The sequence below is a fragment of the Gracilinanus agilis genome, chromosome 2, assembly GCF_016433145.1.
Source record: "Gracilinanus agilis isolate LMUSP501 chromosome 2, AgileGrace, whole genome shotgun sequence".
Lineage (NCBI taxonomy): Eukaryota > Metazoa > Chordata > Mammalia > Didelphimorphia > Didelphidae > Gracilinanus > Gracilinanus agilis.
Window position 1 is genome coordinate 554940188 of NC_058131.1, and position 21566 is coordinate 554961753.

The window sequence follows — 21566 nt, forward strand, 5'->3', positions numbered from 1 at the left end:
CATGGTTCTCGCTTTGCCTTCAATCTAAGGGCGGAAGCGGAAGTGACGCGACATCCAAGCGCCTCGCCGCCGAGCTTTTTTCCTGTTTGGTACCAAGTGTCCATGTGAAGTTTGTGCACCTTTCTCCCGCTGGCCCTGGCCCTGGCCAGGGAGGAGGTGCTGGGGCAGCTGAAGCTTCGCCGTTCCTTTCTACGAAGCGTGGGGAAGTGAAGATGTCCGACACATGGAGCTCTATCCAGGCTCACAAGAAGCAGCTGGACTCGCTGCGGGAGAGGCTGCAGCGGCGGCGGAAGCAGGACTCGGGACACCTCGGTGAGGAGCGGGCGCGGGCGCGGAAGGGGGAAGACTCCGCGGGCCGTCCTGAATTAAGGGTCCCAGGACGAGCGGGGCAGAGGAAGAAAGGGGGTAATGCTCGGCGTCCTGCCCAAACCGCTCTTCAGGGAGCTCCTCTGGCCCCCTTGGTTTCCCAGACCCAATCTAGAGTATGTCACATAAGCAATGAGCCGAGTGGGCATCCTCGTCAAGGGGTCCTACCCTCTTTTTAAAGAATTCAGGTCATGAGGAACTCACCACCTGATAAGATACTTTATTGCACTTTTGCACCGCGCTAATCATTAGGAAATTTTTCGTAATATCGAGCTGAAAAAAAAAATGCTTCTACCAAACCTTCTATTCATTGCTGTCTAAGGCCAAAGAGTCCAATTAATCTCTACTTAAAGAGAAGAGAAATTTCTTTCAACTCTTTACCACCTGACACTCTCAGCTGTATGAAGATAATTATGCAGTAAACCATCCCACAGTACATCGGATCTTTTCTCCAAATTAACTAACCGTGTCCCTTTCAACTAGACTATAGTCTAGACTCTAGAGAGTTTACATCCCTGACAATCCTTTTCAGGTGATTTTCAACCCAATTTTAAAAGGCCCAACACTAGTCAAATCTAACTCTCATGCATCCTTATCTTTACTATTGCTGTGAAAAATGATACACTGTCATGTAGGTGAGTTGGAAGGATACTGTTTTCAAGGAAATTGAAGTATGTCTTGTCAGTGTTGAAAAGAGAGGTAGGTAGGTTAAGAGGTGCAAGGATCTTTGGTCCCAGTAAAGTGGTCTGTGGATTGGTTAATGTGAAAATCACTATTGAAGAACAGGATATTGTTTATTCCTATTCAGCTTTGGTCCATTTTGATTCTAAGCTTCTTTCTTAGGCAGTTTGGTGGCTGAATAGAGTGCTGGGCTCCTCTGGAATATCTAAGTTAAAATGCAGTGACTCTAGCATCAGCTATTTACTAGCATTGTGACCCCAGCCAAGTCACTTCACCTCAGATTGCCTTGGTTTCCTCGACTGTAAAATAAGTAAATAACAGACCCATTAAAATACTGTGCTTAGCACAGTGCCTGGCACATAGGTTATTCCTCATCCCTCCCCTTCCCTTTTTCTGCATATTGCCTCTCTGTAGTTTTGATTTTGTTTTTAATTGTTCTACTTTATACTTAGTCATACAAATAGTCATTTTTTTTTATAACAGAAGCCACATGACATAATGTATAGCATGCTAGGCTTGATATTTAAAAGTCATATGACCATTAATCTCTCAGAGCTTCAGTTTCCTTATCTGTAAAATGAAGTTAATAATGCTCTTTGTGGGACTCAAATGAACTATTGTATAAGTGTTTTGCAAAATTTTAAAGATCTTTAGAAATGTCAGATATACACATACCTGTCCAAGCAGCATTCTTTCTGAATGTTTTTTATGTGTCTGTAAATGAGTTCATGCAGTATGTTCATTTTTATTATGCATGTTATATACATATACATTTATATATGTGAGCCACTTGGCTTAGTAGTAGGGTACTGGAGTAGAATCAGGACAACAGGAGTTCAAATACTACTGTACTATTAGACACTTGATACCTGTGGATCTTAGGCAAGTCATTTAACTTCCTCTGTCTTCCGTTTCTTCATCTTTAAAATGTAGTTATCACTACCAGGAAAGAATGTGATGTAGTAGTTGGAATTCTAGTCTTGAAATCAGGTATAGCTGGGTTTGAAGCCTGACGCTACCATTTACTTACTAGCTGTGAGTTTCTGGGCAAGTAATCTAATCTCTTCAGACCTCTCTTTCCTCAGACTATATTTATTAGCTAGGCAAGTCTGAAGCCTTCTGAGCTTCCATTTCCTCATCTTTAAAATAATAATAGTACCTACCTTACAAGGTCATTGTGAGAATCAAGTAAGTCTATATATATAAAGCATTTTGCAATCCTTAAATTGCTGTGGTTATTTCTTCTGTGTTACTTTTGTCCATGCCCTCCCATAAATCCTCCATAGATCAGCCTAGTGGGTTGAAGGATGCCAATGTAGCACACAAGCTGTTTATCCCTCATTTTCTCCTTAAAATTTTTATTGATAAATTTTGTTTTATCATATACAAATATACTTTTACAATTTAGTCCTTTACAATGGTTAGTCCCTGAAAATGGTATGTAAAATTGTATTAAAGAAATGTTTCATTAATAGACTCAGATTTAGAGTTGGAAAGATCTCAGAGCATTAATAGTTAAATTGGGATTTTGACAAAATAAGAGAGTTATAAAAAGTGGTCACTGATTATTATCCCTTAAATAAGGAAAACTATTAGCAGCTTTTAACAATTTTGTTTAATTGGAATATTAGTAAAAAGAGGGAAATGTGGAAGGGAAAGCGGTAAGCAGACTGCCTAACCTACCCTAAATGCTAATCCGGTGAAATGAAGCTTGCTCCTTGACAAAGTTCCAATCTCCACATGAGAATCCTAGTCACTCACCAGCAAACTAGGCAAGGTCCCAATGCAGAAAAACCCTCATGAGCTAAGCTCACTGAGGCGGCAGTGAACCCAACAAGAAAGTCCCAGACTCCAAGAAGCTCCAAAGCCTAAAGTCAAAGTCTTGAAGCTGAAAACTCCAGTCTAAGGGCCCAAAGCTCCAAGTTGAAGTCAAAGTTCAAAAAGTCCCAAGGAGCAGTCTTCCTAAGAAGAAGTCCAAAGGAGAAGATCCCAAGGAGCAGAGATTCTAAAGGAGAAGTTTCAAGGAGAAATCCCTTGAACAGGAAATTCAGGACTTTTTATAGTCCTTTTTCCACGTTACTTCCTATCCTTTCCCCACTTTACGGGAACCAGTCGAAGTCTTTCAATTTACCTAGCATTGGGAAGAGGGGGGGGAGGGAGAGGCCTCTGGAGTTGTCACCCTCTAGCAAATGACTTGTGAACTCTCTCATACTTAGTGACTGATAAGGTACTAAGTAGGGGTACTTAAGTTTTTGATTGATTAACTTAAAAGTTACTGATTGATAGACAAAGAGAGTTTGATTCACTCTTCACAAGAGGCATCCTCCTCATTTTGCAGATGAGACTGAGGACCAGAGATATGAACTGCCTTGCTCAAGGTAATACAGATAACTAAGAAGCAGACTTGGAATTCAAGTGGAGGTCCTCTGGCTTTAAGTATTACCCTCTCTCCACCATACTACATTAATAATACATAAAACCTTTATCACACTAGTAATTTATTGTTTATTAAAAGAAAGGAAGGATCATTGTTGTCAATTTTGTCAGTCAACAAGTTATTTGGGGGTTTTTTTCCCCAAATTCCTTACCTTCCATCTTGGAATCAATATTGTGTATTGGTTCTAAGACAGAAGTAAGAATGAGGCATTTGGGGTTAAGTGATTTGCCCAGGGTCACACAGCTCAGGAGTATTTGAGGCCAGATTTGAATCCTGGAGTCGGCAACTTTCTATGAAAAATTTGCTATGTGCCAGGCACCTTGTTAACGTCTGGTGATACAAAGAAAGTCAAAATACTGCTCCTACCAAGGAGCACATAGTCCATTGAAGTCCACTTCACCATGCAAATGACTGTACAAATAAGATATGTACAGGATAAATTGGAGATATTGTGGAGGGAGACACTAGCATTAAGACAGATTGGAAAAGGCTTCTTGTAGAAGATGGAATTTTAGCTGGGACTTGAAAGAAGCCAAAAGCCAAAGAGAGAATTCTAAGCATGATGAACAGCCACTAAAAATAGCTATGCTTATTTGTTACAAGAAATGTGTTCTTTCTCCCACCCCCACCTCCCATAGAAGAATAGGTGTGGAGGAGGGATAAACTTTTTTTTATAAATAGAAAGTTGCATGTTGCTACAGATGTGACATCACATTAACTTTCATGTAAAATCACTGTATTATTAGTTTTACTTAACTGTTTTACTTTGTTTCAAGAACTCTTTTACAATGGGAATAATCTCTAAATGTATGAAATGTGAAAACAAAACACATCAATAAAACTTTTAAGTTTAGAGGGGTCAGCTAGATGGCTCAGTGGATTGAGAGCCAGGTCTAGAGACAGGAGGTCCTAGGTTCAAAATCTGGCCTCAGAAACTTCCTAGCTGTGTGACCCTGGACAAGTCACTTAACCCCCATTGCTTAGCCCTTACTGCTCTTCTGTCTTAGAACCAATATATAGTTCTAAGACAGAAGGTAAGGGCAATAATAACAATAATAATAATAATAAATTTAAGTTTAGAAGATAAAGAGAATATACAGAGTGAAGAGGTGGAATGAGTATCTTGTTAGATATTGTCAAGGAAGCCAGTGTCGCTGGATTGCAGGATTTGTAGAGGAGAGTAAAATGTAAAAAGACTAGGAAGAAAAAAAAAAATGGGGGCAGCTGGGTAGCTCAGTGGAATGAGAGTCAGGCCTAGAGACAGGAGGTCCTAGGTTCAAACCTGGCCTCAGCCACTTCCCAGCTGTGTGACCCTGGGCAAGTCACTTGACCCCCATTGCCCACCCTTACCAATCTTCCACCTATGAGACAATACACCGAAGTACAAGGGTTTAAAAAAATAAAAATAAAAATAAAAAAAAAGACTAGGAAGGTAGGAAGGAGTTAGGTTATGAAGGGATTTAAAAGCCAAACAAGGGGGCAGTTAGGTGGCTCAGTGGATTGAGAGCCAGGCAAATCTGGCTTCAGACACTTCCTAACCGTGTGACCCTGGGCAAGTCACTTAACCCCCATGGGCTAGTCTTTACCATTCTTTTGCTTTGGAACCAATCCACAGTATTGATTCTAAGACAGATGGTAAGAGTTTTAAAAAAAAAAAAAAAAGCCAAACAGGATTTTATATTTTATCCTGAAGATAATAGGGAACCATTAGAGTTTATTGAAGAGCTTTAACTTTAATTAGGTAATTCCAGCATTATCCATTTATTATATGTCTACTTGTCCAGCCCTAAACTTTCTCCTAAACTATAGCCCCATATTACCAAGTGTTTACACAGGACATTTCTATCTGGAGGCCCTGTGGGCATCTCAAACTCAAAAGTGACTAGAAGAGAATTTATTATTTTTTTTTCCAAATAACTATCTGCATTTTATACTTTACTATTTCTGATGAAGAATCACTGTCTTTCCAGTTATCCATGTTTGAAACCTTGGTGTATCTTTGAGACTTTCTTTTTCCTAAATGCCCATCTTCAATGAGTTAATAAGGTTTGTTGATTTTATTTTACATTCATACAGTGACTACCATACCTCAAGCCTCCATCAACTTTTACCTGGACTATTGCAAAATTCCTGCTAGTTGTTTTCCTATTTCTAGTCTCTATCCTTCATCCTCTATCTCATAGCTACCAAAGTGATATATCTAAAACACAGATTGGATCTTATTGATCACTTACTCAAATATCCTCAATAAAAATTCTTAATCATTAAACATAAATTTCATAGCCAGGAATTTAAAGTTTTCTATATAACTTCTATCTTCCTTTTCATATTTATTTCCTGTTGCTACTCTTCATCTACCCCAGTAGTCAGACTAATCTTCAAACTCTTATCTTATAGACCATATTCCAACTCCTTGCCTTGACATAGTTGGTCCTCTATGCCTGGAAGTTACTTCTTCCTCATCTCTGCCTTATAGAGGCCCTAGGTTTCTTCAGAGCACAGCTGAAATTCTATCTCTTACCTGAGATCTTTCCTGATCCTAATCAAAGTTATTCCAAAGGTATTCAAGAATAAAAATGGAAGATTACCCCCCCCAAATGAAAAAGTTATTGATAAACATGTAAAGGTTATTGGCAATTAAGGCTGATCTCTACAAAAAAGTACTTACTTGGAACTCTCAGTTCAATATCAGAAACTAATATGATTTTTCAATGAAAATAGCATTAAGCATTACCATTTGATTTATAGCTGAGACCTCCTTTTGTGCTGTCGCCCCCAGTAGAATGTGAACTCCTTGAGAATAGGAACTGCCTTATTTTTCCTTTTTAGCCCTCATGCTAATACAATACAGTTGCTTTAAACACAGTAAGCATTTAATAAATGCCTTTTAATGTATTCAAAAACATCATTCTGTATATCTTTTGTATTGAGCAGTGAACTACTGAAAACCATCCTTTGAATTTAAGCTTCTAATGTCCTGGACAAGATTAGTAGTTTGAAAACACTTTCTAAGTTGTGCTTTCTATGTCCTCATTGTTCTTTCTAACACTATCACAGCCCTTGTGGATGTGGGTATATATAAATTGAGTCAGCTTCTATGATTGTAATTAAGATCATGAACTTCAAAGCTATAATAGTGAGATTATCTGGTCCAACCTGCTCATTTTAAAGATGAACAAAATTAGACTTTCAAAGTTTTAAGTGGTTCCTCCAAGGTCACCTGCAAAGTAAATAGCAGAACGAATTTTCTAAACAAGATCCTTAGACTCCCACCCAGTCAGTACTTTTGCCATACATTGAGCGACCCTCCTTTTAGAGTTCAAAGATTGCCCCCAATTTTGTTTTTGTGTGAGTATGTTCTTACAACAAGGACTAATATGGAAGTGTATTTTGCATGATAATAAATTTTTTAAAAAGAAGTAAAAATCTTTTTAAAAAATTTAACCCCCAAATTTGGTTCTTGAAAAAAAAAAATCTCATTCTTTTGTAGAGGTGGTGGATCTGCACAAATATGAAATATTGCCTATACTGTCAGGTTTTTTCTGATATATTGATATATGTGAAATTTTTCCCTTTTTTCTTAAAAATTTGTTATAAGAGATAGCTCTCTGAAGGGGAAACTTATCTATTGCCAAAAAAAGATATTAGTAACACTTATGTTTTAAAACAAATACATTTATAATCTGTCCCTCCCACTACTCTCCCACTGGAAAAAAGGGAGAGGGGGACCACAATCATAAACATGCATAGTCCCTGAAAAATAAATTTTTACATTGGCCATACTTGAAAATAGGGTTTCAGCATATTGAGTTCATCATTTTTTTTGTTTTATCTTTGTTTTTCTGGATTTGTGGTCTGTCTTTGAATTGCTAAGCATTCTAAAATCTTTGAAAGTTGTGAGATGTGATACTGTTCCTCCTTTTCACCTTTTTTAATTATTACATTTAATATACTTGACCGCATGGTCCATTCATTGTGTTTGTTTTAAGAATCTATAGATAGGAAAGAACTGGAAACAAAGATGATGATGATCTGTTGGGGAATAACTACACAAATTATGGCATGTGGATATAATGAAATATTACTATATCATAAGAAATAATGAATATGAAGAATTCAAAGAAGCATAGGATGACTCAGAGGAGTGCAAAATGAAGCACAGTATACATAATGACTACAACAACATAAGTAGAACAAAAACTGAAACTAAACACTTAATTATAATGATCAAGCTCTGGCTTCAGAGAATAGTTAAGAAATTACACCTCCCTCCCTTCACTGTAGACATTTTGAATATGGGTGTGAAATATGGCGCTGTCAAACATAGTTTCTATGTTGGTTGGTTTTTCTGAACTTCCTTTTTTTTTCCTTTTAACTTTTTGTTACAAGAGGTGGCATTTGTAGGAAAGGTAGAAGTGACAGAAAGTAAGAAGGAAAAATGGGAGAAAGAAAGATCTCAGAAAGTTTGCACACCATTACTCCTGCAATCAGTTGTCCAACCTGTAAAGCTGGTTCTTTATAGTTCATTTATTGTGGATAGACATTGTGACTGGACAGCAAACTTGGCCCAGAATCAGGAGAATAAACTGGATTGCCTTTCAGAAATTGTGCAATGCTTTTTAATGACTCCAAGCTTTTCCCTGAAAGAATGAACTATCTTTTTAATATTAGTTTCTTTATGGTGCTGTGATAATTGTATTCCCACCACTTAGCATGGTGCCTGGCACATAGGAAGCACTAAATGCTTGTTAACTGATTTCACTATTCTATAGCTGTATGTCATGAAAACCAGTTCCTAAAGAATTAAATTTGCTGATCAGCGAGAGGGCAATGGAGAGGCTTCTGTTGTGGGGGGCTGCTTGAAAGTAAGGGATCCATGAATAGGCTGCGGTGTATTCACTATAAAGAACTGACCAAAAGAAACAGTAAAAGGGATATGTCTAGAAATACATAAATAGAAAAGACAGTAGGCTAGTCATATAATGAGAACAGAATAATCAGTGGGCAGCTAGGCTATATGCTGTAAAGTCAGAAGGTATAAGGTTCTTTACCCCTCAGCATGTCAGAATGCCCCTTATTGAAGATTTATGGGAAGACATGAACAAAACTCATGAAGATGAAAAAGCATGAATGGATTAAATTTCATTGTTGAAAGCAATACTCACATAGCCTTTGAAGTATGTATAATTTAACTTATTGATAAAAATGTCATGAAAGTAATCAGAAACTTGAATGCATTTTAAATTCTCCATATGATCTATTTCCTTGTGTTAGAAGGAAATAAAATTAGTCCAACACTATATTTTTAGTCTTACAAACTGTCTTGCTTGGTAACCAAATTAGATGCTGAAAAATAAATAGGGTCATAGAATCCTAGATTTAGAAATGAAAGGGATTTTTAGAGATCTAGCCCAATTCCTTCATTTTACAGGTAAGGAAACAACAAGTGAAATAATTTGTCCAAAGTTGGACAAGTGGTAAATAGAACCAGGATATAAACCCAAGGCCTCTGGCTGCCAATACTCTGTTCTTTCTACTACAAAAAAAAAAAAAAAAATTCATTCAGTTCCCAAATAAATAAAAGTATTATGACCCTAGACATATCCAGATAACATTTCTTTTGAAGATTGTTTAAGCTTCCCATATGAATGAAATTAATGGGGTGGGAGCTTTTTTTTTTCTAAGTACTGTCTTAGTAATCTTTTGAAATAAAAGAATTATCTTTTGTAAGCTTTTGGTGGTAATTTGCATTTCACTAAAAAGAGAAAACAGTATCCTTGGCTATGTTATTATACTAGAACAAAAGGTGTCTTTGCTGCTATTGTTTAGTGTGTAATAACAAATGCCCATCCATTTATTTCAGAGGCTCATATATACTGACTTACTAGGTTTCTAATATCTACATTTTTTGTTCCTAAACTTAATGGTTTGCTGATTTAACTAATTTTATTGGATCTTTTAGTATATCAAAAGGGTGTTGATGAGTTTGGGAGGAGGGGGGTTTAAGTCAGTCTTGGTGTAAAAGATAAGCACAGACATAATTTATTGGTGTTAATTGATCTTGGCAAAGTGGTAATTATCAGGTTAAGAGTAGAGATTGTTGGACCTATGATTCATTTATGGACAAGTCAAATTTAGATGAGTGAAATTAATTTATAGAATCAATATATAATTGATAGAATATTATTATATTAGTTGGTTGATAGATTATATGAATATGTTTAACTATGAAATAAGTGGCTTTTTTTCCCTTGGAGTCTTGAAAGTAAATAAAGAAAAATTCTCAGGGGGGGATATTTCTTATTATCATGCAAAAACCTATGAGGATAATACAAATCAAGATAGTTGTACTGAAATAAATGATTGATCAGATTTGAAAAAGGAAAAGATTGACAACAAATATTCAGTGTTGGTTGTTTGACATGGTTCTTGGATTCTTTTTTACTTTAGGAAATACTGACTTGTTTATAAAGAGTATGTTGATTCTAGTATTGACTAATACAAATCACAAAAATATTTTTAAAAAGAAGGAAAGGTATTAGAGAAAGAAATACTCTTTCTAAAATGAAATAAAATTAGTCATTGGTATCAGGATATATGAGAAATTATTTTAATAGCACATTTTAAGCTCATTAACATTCAAGATGAAATAAAAATTAATGTTTTTTCAGGAGCAGCACAATAAGTCTCAGAAATATATTTGTGGGTAGAATAGTTTTATAAATGTTCTTCAATCAAATAACATGTTGAAAGAATTGTAGTATTTTTATCAATAGAGTAGCCAACATGAAGGGCTCATTCAGTGAGTTTCATTTAAGTTAACAGAGCCATCATCCAGCCAAGTTTACATGTGGCATTGCATGTTTTGAATTTGGTAATAATAGATGTCATGGGAAAGTCAGAAGAGGTTACCCCCCTCTTTTGAATCTTTAGATTCCTGTGCTTCATTCTTATGAGAGTCACATACAAAGAATGGATATTTGGCAGGAAAATAAGGTGGTGTTTCACAGCTGCAGCTTTGAGAAAAGTGTTTAAAGAATCATTATTTGTGACAGTTTGAGTAGACTATTCCCACACAGGATTTGGGGTTAGTTAATAGTTATAGAATTCACTATGTAGTTTTGAAATTATGATATACAATTATGACATACAACTCAGTAGTTTCTAACAATTTTCAGATTATTTATACCACTTTTGAATTTCTTGTACTCAAGTGACATGATTGTACCCAAGGAAGGATTTCAGTAATAATAAAAATACTATAGGTTTGGTCAAGACATTAGAAATTTTCTTAAGTAAACATAGGTCTCCATTTCCTGCATAATTTAATGCCAAGGACATCAATATTATGTTAGAAAAATTTCTACACAAAGTATGAGTGCACACTAAGAAAAATATTGCCCAGATAAAATGTGACCTACTTATGACATCAAATGAAAATTTCAGAATGTCCATAATATGATATTCAAGATCAATTTAAAATCCTACACTTCCACTACAGGTGGAATCATCTAGACATTTCAGTATGACTAGAAACATTAATCATATCAGCACTGATCTGCCTAATTTAGTTTTTAAAAATAGATTTTCTCTTCTATTACACCCCCTCTCAAAGAACTATCTCTTATAACAAAGAATTTTTTTTTAAAGGAAGAAGCGGGGGAGGGTGGGACTTAGCAAAACTAATGAGCATATCAAAAAGTCTGATATTATGTACAGTGGATCATATCCTCAAACAACTACAGGACACTCCTTTCTACAAAAGAAAGAGGAAATAGCAGCAGGAGTTGCCTTTTCATATTTATTCTTTGGGACCAAGCTTGTTCATTATATACAGTCTCACAGCTTTAAATTTCCTTTGTTTTGTGGTGGTTCTAAATTATGATAGTTTTCCTGGCTCTGCTTTTTTAACTTTTCATCAATTCATGTAAGTCTTACTTCTTGTATTCATTATATTCATCATTTTTTTGCAACACGGTAATATTTCATTACATTCATGTACACAGTTTGTTTAGTCATTACCCAAACAATGGATTCTTACTTTGTTTCCAGTTCTTTGCCACCACAAAAGGTGAATATGGAGCTTTTTTTTTCTTTTCAGTGACCTGCCTAGTGATAGATTCTATGAGTCAAAGGATATTTTGGGGGGCATCTGGGTGGCTGAGTGGACTGAGAGCCAGACCTAGAAATGGAAGGTCCTAGGTTCAAATATGGCATCAGACACTTCCCAGTTGTGTGACCCTGGGCAAGTCACTTGACCCCCACTGCCTAGCCTTTACCACTCTTCTGCCTTGGAACCAATACAAAGTATTGACTGCAAGGCAGAAGGTAAGGGTTTAAAAAAAAAAGGATATTTGGATATTTTAGCCACTTTGTGTTCATTATTCTAAATTACTTTCCTTAGTGGATGGATTAATTCACAGCTCCACTAAGCAATTCATTACCATGCCTGACTTTATACAACCCTTCCAACATTTAATATTCTCATCTTTTGTCATCTTTGCCAGTTTCCTGGGTATAAGGTGAGACCCTGGGGTCATTTTGATTTGCCTAATGTCAGCTTTAAGAAGTAATTGTAATCTAACAAATTAGATTGAGAAGGAACTCAGTAGAAAGGTAAGACTTTATGAAATTTTTTTCTTTTTTGAACAGAAGGGTTTACTTAAAATACATTTTTATTGCCATCTTTTATTTTTATATCTCCTAAATCTCCTACATCTGTTAAATCCCCCTGCACCTAGCTATCCCATATGACAGATTTTTTTTTTTCCCAAAGAAAAGATGGGGAAGGGGAATTGGCAAAAACTGATCCATGGCAATACATGCAGTAGTTCCATGCTTCTCCCTCCCACCTCTGCAAAGGATAGGGAAAAAATGCTCTCTTTTCTTCAGGGCTGTACTTGTTCTTAGTAATTTGCAACATTCATTTTCAATTGTATCATGGTGATTTTTTCCATTTCCATTGTTGCAATCATTGTGTATACAGTATTTATTTTCATGGCCCTGCCAAAGCCTCATTTAACATTATTTCATGTATTTCTCTGCCTCTCTTTATTAATATTTGTCATTTCTTATTGCACAATAACATTCCATTCATTTTATTCAAAAATTGTTGCAACAATTTCATTCATTTTTATTTGTATCTTTGTTTTTTATGTCACCATCATTTCTGAATATACCTCCTTTGTAACAAATATAACAGGAAAATTTGAGTTGGGAGGTGGGCAGAAGACAGTTCAGTTCAGCAAAACCAGCCAAGTCAATAATTGAGTTTGACTATTTATGCAGTATTTCACACTGATAGACCTTCAAAGAAGAGGGGAGGTACATTTTCCTTAACTCTGTAATCCCTGGTTTCCCCTTTAAGACTCAGCTTGAATTCTTGCTTCTAAAAAAGGCCTGTCCTTGGCTGCTAGTGCCTTTCAGGGTTATTACCTTGTGGCTACTTTGTATGGTGTGTGTGTGCGTGCGTGTGTGTGTGTATGTGTGTGTGTGTGTGCGCGCGCGCGCACATACACACCCGCCTGTCTGCCTGTCTGTCTACCTGTTAACTCTTCCATTAGAATATAAATTCCTTCAAGGGAGAGACTGTTTCATATTTGTCTCTATATCCCTAGATCCTAGCACATAGATAATAAATGCTTTCTGATTGAATGATTGGTTGATTGAACTTTCCAGGGCCAAATTGGTAAGTGAATCAATAAGCATTTGTCAAATAGTTACTGTTTACCCTGTACTATACTAGAGATTATAAAGTAGACAGGAAATAATCCCTGCTGTCAAAAAACTTACATTCTTATGGAGGAGAAAATGTGTACATGTATAAATACATGCCAGATTTATACAAAATACAGAGTATTTTTTGGAGGGAGGGGACCTGTAGCTGAGGTGGAGGTGGAAGACAGTGCAGGAAAGACTTTTTCTTAGAAGATACTTGAACTGAATCTTAAAGGAAACCAGGCAGAAATGAAGAGGGAATACTTAATTGGTTATTATGATTACATGAGCTGTGATAACTTAGTGCCTTACTTTTTAAAACATTACAATATTTTCTTGGTTTATTGACTTTTACATTGGTTTAGACTTAGTTGTACATGAAAAAATAGTCTTTCTTTGCCTAGTTTTTATACTTTATAGGAGAGGAAAAAGGTGTTCAGTTTCATGCATATGTATTATGCTTTGTCCTATTTTACATCTAACCCATGATAATATTATACTCAGAAGCAAATCTTTGTGGAAATTAACAACTGTTAGCTCTTTAACAATTAATGGGGAAATGGATTCTCCTTAGCAAAAAGGATAATTATATTTAAGATGTAGGAATCTTAGCAGAGTATCTTTACATCTTAGCTAAGTTTCCTTTCAGTTACATTTGTCAAATTTATTAAAATTAATTCCATAATATTGAAAATCTCTGAATGACCACAAGTTTTGTGATTTCTATCTGATAGGCCAAATATTAGTATGACAAAACATGTCATCTTTGGAATCCACTGAAATGAGATTGGATTGATGTTACTTTACAGTTACAATAGATATGAGTCTTATACAGAGTACTCCTGATTTTGTGTGGCTCTAAATCCTTCACCAAGCTTTTAGTAAATACTTACCACTATCTGCCTGGCAATATGCTTAGGCACTGGAGAGTAAAAATGTAAATCTATGACAATCCTTGCTCTCTAGGAGCTTACATTCTACTTGAGGATTCAGAATATTCACAGATACACATAAATACAATGTAATTGGGAAGGTGGGCATTATTAATTCCAGAAAAGAAGAGCCTCTTGGAGGTGACAGTTGAGTTGAGCCTTGAAGGAAGCTTTAGTTCTTGGAGGAGTTGAGAATCAAGAATGTTTGAGATGTGGGAGGACAGCTTATACAAAAGGCATGGAAACAGGAATAGAGAATAGGGAACAGCAGGTAATCTAGTTTAGCAAAAGGTTGAAGTACAAGAGAGAAATAATGGGTAAATAGGCTGGGAGATATACTGGAGTTAGTTGGGGAAAAGGGTTTTAAATACCAAGGGAGATTGCATTTTATCTTAGTGGTAATGTGAAGCAATTGACATTTCTTACGCTGGAGAACAGTCAGACCTGTACGTTAGGACAATTAATTTGGCGACTTTTTAGAGGAAGAATTGAGAGCCTACTATCACAGACACCAGCTAGGAAGTTATTTCAATTATCCAATAGAAGTGATGAGGGCCTGAACTTAGGGTAATTGTGGTGAAAATAGGGACAAAGGATAGCCACTAAAGATGTTGAGGTGTCTCCAAGACTGGCTAGGTGATTGATGGGGTGGGGTGGGATAGAAGTTAGTGAAAAGAATCCTAGGTTTCAAACCTAGTTGACTAGAATGATGGTGCTCTTGACAGAAATTGGGAGGTTAGGAATAGTGTTAAGTGTGGGAGGAAAGATTATTTATTTTGTTTTAATCATATTAAGTTTAAGATGTTTATGGGACATCCACATAGAGATGTCAAGTAGGCAACTAGAAATGTAGGAATAGAGTTCAGGAGAGAAATTAGGTCTGCATTTATAAATTTGAAGGTCACCTACATAGCTGAATAAAGGGGAGCTGAAGAGATCACCAAGAGAGAACTTGTAGAAAGAAGAGAGGAAGCCGGACAGAGCCCCGAGGTTTACCTGCTTAGAGTTGATGATTGGTAATGATTCTAACTAAAAAGACTGAGAACTAGGCAGACAGATGAGAAGAGAACCACAACAAAGCAGTGCCATTAAAACTCAAGCAAAGAATATCTCATAAGAGAGTGGTCAGAAGTATAAAATGCTAAAGATATCAAGAAGGATGAGCACTGAAAAATTTATTGGATTTAGCTGTGACCTTGGAGAGAACAGTTTCAGTTAATGGTACTATTGAGAAACAAGTAGGACATACAGTGGAAATAACTTTTTCTAGAAGTTTGAATATGTAAAGGAATGATAGGACAAAAACTTTAGGGAATAGTAGACTCAAGAAAATTATTTTTTTTTTAAGGATGGATGATATCTGGGCATATTTCTAGGCAGAGGGGAAGGAGCCAGAGGATAAGAAGCAGTTTGAACATTTAGTTGAATGAAGGTTGATGAAAAGAGCAAATGACCATTGATTTGTCCTTGATCCTATCCCCTCCCATTTAGGTATATGACATCAGAAAAGAAAAAAAAAAAGACGAGCAAAAAAGAGAATAGGAGATGATGTTGCAGTAATTTGAATTGTAGAATTGGAAAGGAGAGGGAGCTCTCTAGATTGTTTTGATTTTTTTCTCCCAGATACTTGGGAAGCAGAGTTTTTCCTAGGAATTGTCTAGGTTTTGGAGGTGGAATGTTTGAGAAAAGGTTTGGAGAATCTGCTATGGGGAATATGGTATGATTGTCAATTAGTAAAAGGGGGTTGCCTGAGATTGGATAACGTCCTGCTGAGAGATGGAGAAGTATCAAACCCACAGACAGGAAGTATTCTTAGAGTGAACTTCAAGAAAATTTTTTTTCCATTTTTATTAGACGGTAATTCATAAGGCAGAATAGAATATTTCAAAGTCTTACCTCTTGAAAGCCCTCCCTCATGACAGTGACATGGCACCAAGAAAATTTGTTCTTCCTAATCAAAAAAGGTAGTCTAGCTTGAACTTTTATCAGCTTTGGACTGCTCTTTGCTGCTATCTAAACCAAAAGAGGACCCTGAAGGAAAAATAGTAGAGAAATTTACATTTAAGTGTTATGCTGAAGTTTATTAATCTCAGTGTGGAGTTTTGGAGAAGGCTTATGTAGGGAATTCACCAGACCATTCTGGGGGAGAGATTAGAAAGTTTAGTGATGGTTCCATGAAAGCCAAAAGAAAGAAAGGTCAAACTAATAGACTTGGTCAGAGTATCTGGTTGGCATAGGAAGGTTATTGCTGGGGAATCTTGGGATTACTTTACAATATCCATTGTGGCCAATGGTTGTATTATTCTCAGTCCTGCCATGTTCTTCTCTTTATCCCTCCTTCCCTTCCTTTCTTATAGATCCTCGGAACCCAGAGGCAGTGCTGTCTCCAACTTTTCGCAGTGACAGTCCAGTGCCCATGACACCCACCTCAGGTGGCCCTAAACCAAGCACTGCTTCAGGAACTCCAGAGCTTGCCACAGACCCTGAGCTGGAAAAGAAGTTATTACACCACCTCTCAGACTTGGCGCTGACACTGCCCACTGATGCTGTGTCCATCCGCCTTGCCATCTCTACGGTAATGACATCTATGTGACAGAGGGCTGGGATCCCCCCACTTTCCCTTTTCTTCAGCTCATAGCCAGTGTCTTGTTGCCCCTCCCCAGCCAGATGCCCCTGCAACACAAGATGGGGTGGAAAGCCTTCTACAGAAGTTTGCAGCACAAGAGTTGATTGAAGTAAAACGAGGCCTTCTCCAAGATGATGCCCATCCTACGCTGGTGACCTATGCTGACCATTCCAAGCTCTCAGCCATGATGGGGGCTGTGGCAGAGAAGAAGGGCCTAGGGGAAGTGGCAGGGGCCAGCACGGGGCAGAAGCGGCGGGCAGAACAAGACCCCACCACAACTACTACATTTACCAGCTCCTCAGCCTCTGGTCTGGCCTCTTCAACTTCAGAGCCAGCCAAAGAGCCAGCCAAGAAATCACGGAAACATGCTGCTTCTGATGTAGATCTGGAAATTGAGAGTCTCTTGAACCAACAGTCTACCAAGGAGCAACAGAGCAAGAAGGTTAGGAATGGAAGTGGTGGCAACAGGAAAATCTAAATATAGAAAAATTAAGGGGAAGAATGGATATGGATATGTATTATAGGTAGCAAAAAAAAAAAAAAAGTACTCAGCAGTCTAAGAATGGGGAAGATGTAGGCAAAGGACCGTAAAGATCACAACTTGGAGAATGAGGGAATGTTGTTTTTGGTTTTCTGTTTTTAATTTCTAGGTAAAGGATAGCCTAAGTAATCAGAATAAAAGACAAGATTTTTGCATTCTAATTTAAGCCTAAATGCTATCTTAGAGGTCTGCGTTATGTAGACCTTGGTAAGTATTTTCTGTGTTCTTCTGCCCTGTCATACATTTCCTCATTTGTCCTAATCTCTCCCAAGGTAGGATATATAGAGGTGCTCATGAAGGTAAAGTCTATGTAGTGAAACTCTTAAGCTTCCTTTATTACAGGTAAGTCAGGAGATCTTGGAGCTGCTAAATACCACAACAGCCAAGGAACAGTCCATTGTGGAGAAGTTCCGCTCACGAGGAAGGGCCCAGGTACAAGAGTTCTGTGACTATGGCACCAAAGAGGAATGCATGAAGGCCAGTGATGCTGACCGACCCTGCCGCAAGTTACATTTCAGGTCTTTTGAGAGGGGAAAAGGTGGGGTGGCCTCCTGAGAACAAGCCCATTGGGCACAAGTCCTTTTCAGAGCATTGAGGCTCTTCCTTTACCCTGTTACTTGGTATTTGAGGTTTAGGAAGGAGTGAGAAGTTCTGCCTCCATATAAAGATATGGTCTTCCCTGAGGAGTACATGTTCCTATTCATAAAAATGCCCTGTTTTTATGACCTTCCTTCCTAGAACAAGAAAGCATTTCTGAGTCCTTCTGACATGTAGACTTCAGGAAGGGATATGAGTTAATTCTATTTTGGAAGCTGTAGAAAGCTTGTTCCTGATTGGATTGTCTTTAAACCTTAAACCGTTCTCTTCCCCCTTTAGTGATAAGCGAAGCTATATTGGAGAGGGGGAATGGAACAGATCTTTTCTAGAGTTTGGATGATGTCATCCCATATTATTTGCCATTCTTCCTTCCCTAAAGCTATTAATGGTAGAGAAAGAAATTCTAATGTGGGTAAGGACTGGCTTTGGAAACACAGTCAGAAAAGATTTGGTATCTGTATCCTACCAAATTTGCATTGTAGAATCTGATGCTGAGGCAATTTACTTTCTTCTGGGCAGCTTTGAATTCTCTGGTTTTATTTCCCACAGGCGAATCATTAATAAACATACTGATGAATCATTAGGTGACTGTTCATTTCTCAACACCTGCTTCCACATGGACACTTGCAAGTATGTACATTATGAGATTGATGCCTGCGTAGATGCCGAAGCCCCTGGCAGCTCAGACCACCCCCCTAGCCAGGAATTGGCCCTTACACAAGGTGTTGGTGCTGATTCCAGTGTGGATCGACTCTTCCCACCACAGGTATTATTTGCTCAGGGAAATCCTGAGCCCAGTTAGAACTGCTTTGTAGGATTATGCTTATGTAGGAATGAAAAAGCCAAAGTTGCAGGAAGGTTAAAGCTATAATAGTTATTGCTTTATTTATTAGGAATGGGGCTAGAAGTATAATTAAAGAGAGGTGAGGGAATGGAGATGGACTCAACTTTTGGAGGCGGGAAGATGACCAGTTTACCTCCCACACAGTGGATCTGTTGTGATATCCGCTACTTGGATGTGAGCATCTTGGGGAAGTTCGCAGTGGTAATGGCTGACCCACCCTGGGATATTCACATGGAGTTGCCATATGGTACCCTAACAGATGATGAAATGCGGAGGCTCAACATCCCAGTGCTTCAGGATGATGGCTTTCTCTTTCTCTGGGTCACAGGAAGGTATGCATATTCCAGTTTTAGGAATATGAAAATACAAAGAGATGTGGCATAAAAGTACTGGGCGGGAAGCAAGATCCTGGGTTGTATTCTTAGCTCCTTTAAGTTTATGATAAGTTAACAACCCATCCTAATTTGAACCTTGACTTCTCCCATTCCTGTTTTCATATTTATGATTAGATTCCTAAGAGGCAATGAAGGTATGAATTCTATTTTTTTCCCTCTAGAGCCATGGAGTTGGGCAGAGAATGTCTGAACCTTTGGGGGTAAGTAATAATCAGTAGGTTGTTTCTCAAGCGACATAACTCCATATTGCCATCCCCTGGAATTTTCCAGTTTCCTTTTTTTTCCCAATCACTTTTGTAGAAGATGTCCTGGCAGAATTTGAAAAGCTACCTAGACTGTGCTTATTCTTTTATTTCTCATAGATATGAACGAGTAGATGAGATCATCTGGGTAAAGACAAATCAGTTGCAACGAATCATCCGGACAGGGCGAACTGGCCACTGGCTAAACCATGGGAAGGAACATTGTTTGGTAAGTAACTATGAGGACAAGCTAATTAGATAGGATGAAAAGGGAAGAATAGTTTAGTTTCTTTTTGAGGTACAATGTGATAACAGAAGCTTCAGGCATATATATCTATATATAATCCATTTTCTGTCCCTGGTCAGGTTGGTGTCAAGGGAAATCCTCAAGGCTTCAACCGGGGCCTAGACTGTGAAGTAATAGTAGCTGAGGTGAGTACTTCCTTGGGTATCCCAAAGCATTCTGCATTTTCCTCTCTGTGGTGAATTCTCACACACTCTTCAATATCTCATTTCATTGTGGAAATACTATTAATTATAAAGTACTTATGACCTGGTTTTCAGGTTCGCTCCACAAGCCACAAGCCAGATGAAATCTATGGAATGATAGAGAGGCTATCCCCTGGAACCCGCAAAATTGAATTATTTGGACGACCACACAATGTACAGCCCAACTGGTAAGGCCCCCAGGAGCTAGCCTGAGATAAGTTTCCTTAGATTGTGGGCTGAAAACTAGCATAGCTTCTTCACAACTGAATTGCCTTGCATTCCTATTTGGGCTATTTGTTTGGTAGGGGAATTCTGCCCCCTTGTGGTTTTGAATGATGTTTCTCACATATCCCACCCTTCTACCCAGCAACCCAATGGAAGGATTCTCCTTCTCCTGACTGGGTGGGAGGGCTCACATGGAGTGTGGAAGTTATAGTTTGGGCACAAGGCCTCTAAAAGGTTTGCTATCATTGACCTAAACCTAATCCCTTTCTTAATCTTAACTTAAACTACTATCTATTTCATTCACCAAGAGGTCTACACTAATGTTGTCATGTCACCTGTGTACTGAAATGAGCACTTCTACCTTTTGAACTCAGAAATCATGTGTATATCTAAGCCTCTTGCCTACATAAGAACAACACCAAATTTGTGGTAGTAAGTCGTCTAGAAGTGTTGGAGGGGGGTGTCCACATTCTCCTTTGATAGTAACAGCTTAAAGTAAATACTTATGGGGATCAGAGGTTCTTAACCTTGAATCCATGAACTTGTTTTTAAATTTTTGGTATCATTGGTTCCTTTTCTAATCCTACATTTTATAACATTATTTAGACAAAGAGTCTATTACACTAAAATTCTTGGTCTAGACACAGTCTCTATGGTTCCTTCTAACTTCAGCTTTCTGATCTTATGGTAAGTCCAGAGTTATGCTTTTTCATTGCTACTTCTTATTTTCAGGATCACCCTTGGGAACCAACTTGATGGGATTCACCTGCTTGACCCAGATGTGGTTGCCAGGTTCAAGCAACGGTATCCTGATGGCATTATCTCCAAACCTAAGAACATGTAGAAGTACTTCTTTCCTGGATAGCTAAGCAGCCATAGAGATGCCTGCTGTAATTACTGCCCTGGACCTGAACAAACTTCTTTTTTTGGGGGGGGGGGGAGGGGAGTGGGGATGTCTTTTTAAATAAAATAGGACCATCAAATTCTATGTATGGGCTACAGCCATAATTAGTAGCTATTAGTACATAAATATAGCATATAGAAAGGGGAAGAGAAACTAATCTCTGAACTGTTTACTCTAAAGCAAATACCAGCTTTTGCTATTCTTCATCAACTAATAGGTACTTTTTTCTTTTCAGAATTGCAACAAGTGAAAACGTACCACTGGATTACTTAACCTGGCCTTATTTAGAGGACCAAGAACAGTTTAGGGTATGCAGGGCTGGTCTACCCTCTAACTTAAATAAGAATCTCCTCCCTTGGAAACATTTGTAGATAAGCACTTTGTCAAACATTAGTGCTCACAGCCTCTATCTAACAAGTAGAGCCATTACTCTGACCTTCTATTATGACCTGAGGTAACAAGTCAGGTAAGGAGAGGTTGCAAAAAATGCTTAAAATACTTTGTTTACAAATCATAAGAGAGAGAAATGAATGTATAGAGACCATAGAGCCATGTTTCTTCTCTAAAACA

General features: G+C 37.7%; 1 protein-coding gene across 3 annotated transcripts; it reads left to right on the forward strand.

Moving 5' to 3' along the window:
- Window positions 1-212: 212 nt before the first annotated feature.
- On the forward strand, window positions 213-21511 carry METTL3 (methyltransferase 3, N6-adenosine-methyltransferase complex catalytic subunit). 3 transcript variants are annotated; one of them, XM_044665272.1, is made up of 12 exons: window positions 213-312; window positions 16491-16708; window positions 16797-17201; window positions 17643-17818; window positions 18447-18663; window positions 18886-19073; window positions 19298-19336; window positions 19499-19607; window positions 19745-19810; window positions 19943-20055; window positions 20825-20896; window positions 21232-21511. In XM_044665272.1, the coding sequence occupies exons 1-12, from the start codon at window positions 213-215 to the stop codon at window positions 21365-21367; spliced, it is 1839 nt and encodes a 612-aa protein (XP_044521207.1). In that variant the 3' UTR covers window positions 21368-21511. The 3 variants fall into 3 exon arrangements, with proteins under 3 accessions (XP_044521207.1, XP_044521209.1, XP_044521208.1); XM_044665274.1 differs by having other exon boundaries at window positions 20825-20982; window positions 21232-21315; XM_044665273.1 differs by lacking the exon at window positions 21232-21511 and having other exon boundaries at window positions 20825-20994.
- Window positions 21512-21566: the final 55 nt, after the last annotated feature.